At 66.6% G+C, this 3095-nt stretch overlaps 1 protein-coding gene across 1 annotated transcript in view; it reads right to left on the reverse strand.

Moving 5' to 3' along the window:
* The window catches only part of LOC119100364 (proteoglycan 4), a gene marked incomplete at its 3' end in the record, with an annotated part of 8215 nt that extends 5403 nt beyond the window's left edge, over positions 1 to 2812 (reverse strand). Inside the window, exons 1-4 of the mRNA XM_037223465.1 lie at positions 2804 to 2812; positions 2106 to 2210; positions 331 to 1835; positions 171 to 285 (exon numbers count right to left, since the gene is read on the reverse strand). Coding sequence (XP_037079360.1) covers positions 171 to 285; positions 331 to 1835; positions 2106 to 2210; positions 2804 to 2812 — 1734 coding nt within the window. The remainder of the gene's footprint in view (positions 1 to 170; positions 286 to 330; positions 1836 to 2105; positions 2211 to 2803) is intronic.
* Between the last annotated feature and the right edge of the window lie 283 nt (positions 2813 to 3095).

The following is a 3095-nucleotide window of genomic DNA, read 5'->3' on the forward strand; positions in this document are numbered from 1 at the left end:
ATAACAACAGTATCCTGACACACTACTTTGTCAACACCAGCCTGACCGTGTCAGCCGCCAGCTGGCCCGAGCAGCCGCTTGCCGCGACATCCGACGGTGACGTCACGCCGCGCTCAGTTTCGGCCGAAGAAGTTGATGGGCTGCGGCGGCCGGAACTGGCCCTGCTGCGCCTGCGGCGGCGCACCGAACGGGCTGAACGGCTGCGGCACGCCGAAGCGGGCGAACACGGGATTGGCCACCTGGGTGCCGAAGCTGACCTGCTGCACGGGACGCGCGCCACCGGCGCTGGGCGTGGGGCTGCTGGAGCTGGAGCTGGACTGGGGGCGCGGCGGCTGCGGCTGCGGAGTCAGCTGGGGGCGCGGCTGCAGCTGCGGCCGCGGCTGGTTGAACACGGAGAACACCTGCTGCTGCTGCTGCTGCTGCTGCTGCGGCTGCTGCGGGCGCGGCAGAGTGTTGAAGACCGAGAATGGCTGGCGCGGCGCCTGCTGCGGCGGCGGCCGGAATGGCTGCGGCTGCTGCTGCGGCTGCCGGAACTGCTGCTGCGGCTGGCTGAAGCCGCTGAACGGCGGGCGAGTGGGCCGCGTGGTCGTCGGCGGCCGCGTCGGCGGACGCGTCGGCGGCGGCGGCGGCGGACGGCTGGGCTGGGCCGAGTTGAACGACTGGAACACCGAGTTCTGGAACGGCGACGTGGCAGGGCGCCGGGTGGTGGTGGTACGTGGACGGCTGGAGAAAGAGTTGAGGTGCTCGCCAATGCGGATCTCAGTGCCCTCGGGCAGCGTCTGCACGAGGTCGGTGCGGTGCTTGCCCGTGTTCGGGTCGAACACCAGCTGGTGCTCGAAGTTGCCGCTGACCGGGCCGGACGGCCGGCTAAGCGTCAGGTCCGTGTCGCCGCTGTCAAGCGGGCGCCGTGGGGGCGGCGCTGGCGCCGACGTTGGCTTCGTCTGCAGGTTGCGCAGCTCCTCGTCGAAGCTGAAGACGGTAGCGCCGGTCTGCGGCCTCGACGTGGCCACGGCTGGCCGCGGCTGTGGCGACGTGAAGGCTGGCTGGGGGCGCGTCTCCGGCTCCGGCTGGAAGCTGAAAGTCGGCTGCGGGCGCTGCGTCGGGGGCGACGGCGGCCGCCTCGTCTCCGGCTCCGGCTGGAAGCTGAAGGTCGGCTGCGGGCGCTGCGTCGGGGGCGGCGGCGGCCGCCTCGTCTCCGGTTCCTGGCGGAAGGTGACCGCCGGGCGTGGCCGGAAGGTGATCGGCTTCGGCTGCGGCTTCGGCTGCGGCTCCAGCTCGACCGGCTCGGCCTGCACCACCGGCCGGCGCCGGCTGCTGCTCTCCGGCCGTCGCCGGCGGCTCACACGGAACTGGCGCAGCTCCTCCTCGGCCAGCGGTTCCTCCTTAGTCTGCGAGATGAACTGGATGTTGGGCTTCCGGATGGGCTGGTCGTCGAGCGGGTCCACGCCGCCCTCCAGGCGACCCGCCTCGTCCAGGATTGGGAAGCCCTGCTCGTCGAACTGTGCCGATTCCGTGGTTTCCTCGTCGCATGGGTTGCCTGACTCGTAGGTGAACTCGCGCTTCACGCCGTCGGGGTCGATGTAGCCGTACTTACCGCGCACCACGCAGTCCACGCCGCGCGTCTCCTCCTTGAACGAGCCGTCCTCCGCCTCGTATCCGAACGTGTACGAGCCGTCCTCGTTGTAGTACGAGTAGTTACGGATGGTGCCCACCACCGTCTCCTTCCGGTTGATCTGGCGGCCAGAGGACTGGGCCTCGGCCGGCCTCTGGCGGCGCGGCGCTGTCGTTGGCGCGGCGACCGACGGCGTCGCCAGGCGCCGGCCTGATGAGAAGCGCTGCCGCGCAGCCCGGCCCGGCGCCTCCTCCTCGAACAGCTGCTGCGCCGGCTCCGACCCGAACGCCGGCTCCGGCGCGAACGTTGCCGGCTTGGCGCTGAAGGCCGGCGGCGCGCGGAACGTCGGCTCCGTGGTGAAGGCGGGCGGCGCGCTGGTAGCGAACACGGACGCCAGGCTCGGCGCGAACGTGGTGACGGGCGGCGCGGCCGTGGTCTCGACGGCCGGCGCCGGTTCGGGCGTGGTGGCGCTGGGCCTGGGCCGGCGGATCACCTTGACGCGGCGGCGCGCGCTGCCAGGCCGGCGCACCAGCACGCGCTTGCGACCGCCCTCGCCGCTCTCCTCGACCACGGCGCCGTCGATGACATCCGCCAGACGCTGGCGCGAGATGAGGCGGGTCCGACCGCGGCCGCGGCCCTCGTTCCGGCTGTCCTTCCTGGGCCAGTGCGGCGCTCAACAGCGCACCCACCAGAAGCTGCCGGCGAGAGTGAGAGGGTGAGGCACGGGCCTCGCAGAGAAGGGGCTGCACGACGCCGCGCCCCAAGAATCTGCAGGGTGAAACTGAGGAAGTCAGTCGACGACCCAAATGGCAGGCACACTGTCGGATCCCGGGGGTCATGGGAAGAGTTTTGGCCAAAACGGCGGACAGGGTGAAAGCTTGCTGCCGTGAACGGCAGACGGCGACGCCTTAGAGACCAAAGGCGGAGGAGACAACAGGCGCGACACGAAGGCAAAACATGACACGATCACAAGGGGCGACACCGACAACACAATCTTTCATATCGACAGCCCGCATGAAAGTCGGAGCGTAACGGTCCTCGTGGTGGATCGTGATCGCGTCCAGGCCGATAACTGCCTACGAAAGTTCATCCTGCCAAAAGGCTGCTCTATAGACATGTTTTCAAGAGTGATGAGATAATGTGGATTCGAAACCACAGTGCTGCATTCCTTCCCCAACGAGTCCTGCATACCTTAAGCATTGTTACTTTTTTGCCTTGGGTTAATTCAGCCGTGATGCTTGGAGTAAAATCCTGCCATGGTGAAAGCGCCGTAGAATAGTAATCACTTCACGTAGGTCCAAAAGGCAAAAAATATCGGAAAGAGCTCCCATAATCGTGTTAAGGCCAAACTTAGAATTTTTAGAGTATGACAAAAAATTACTGGCAAAACAAAGATACCACATGAATCAGGAGAGTGAGCCATAATTTTCCACGCGCAAATGACAAATATTTTGGATAGGCCGGTATACCGTTGAAGATGCCC

Source organism: Pollicipes pollicipes, unplaced genomic scaffold (assembly GCF_011947565.3).
Source record: "Pollicipes pollicipes isolate AB1234 unplaced genomic scaffold, Ppol_2.1 Scaffold_4881;HRSCAF=5763_pilon_pilon_pilon, whole genome shotgun sequence".
NCBI lineage: Eukaryota > Metazoa > Arthropoda > Thecostraca > Pollicipedomorpha > Pollicipedidae > Pollicipes > Pollicipes pollicipes.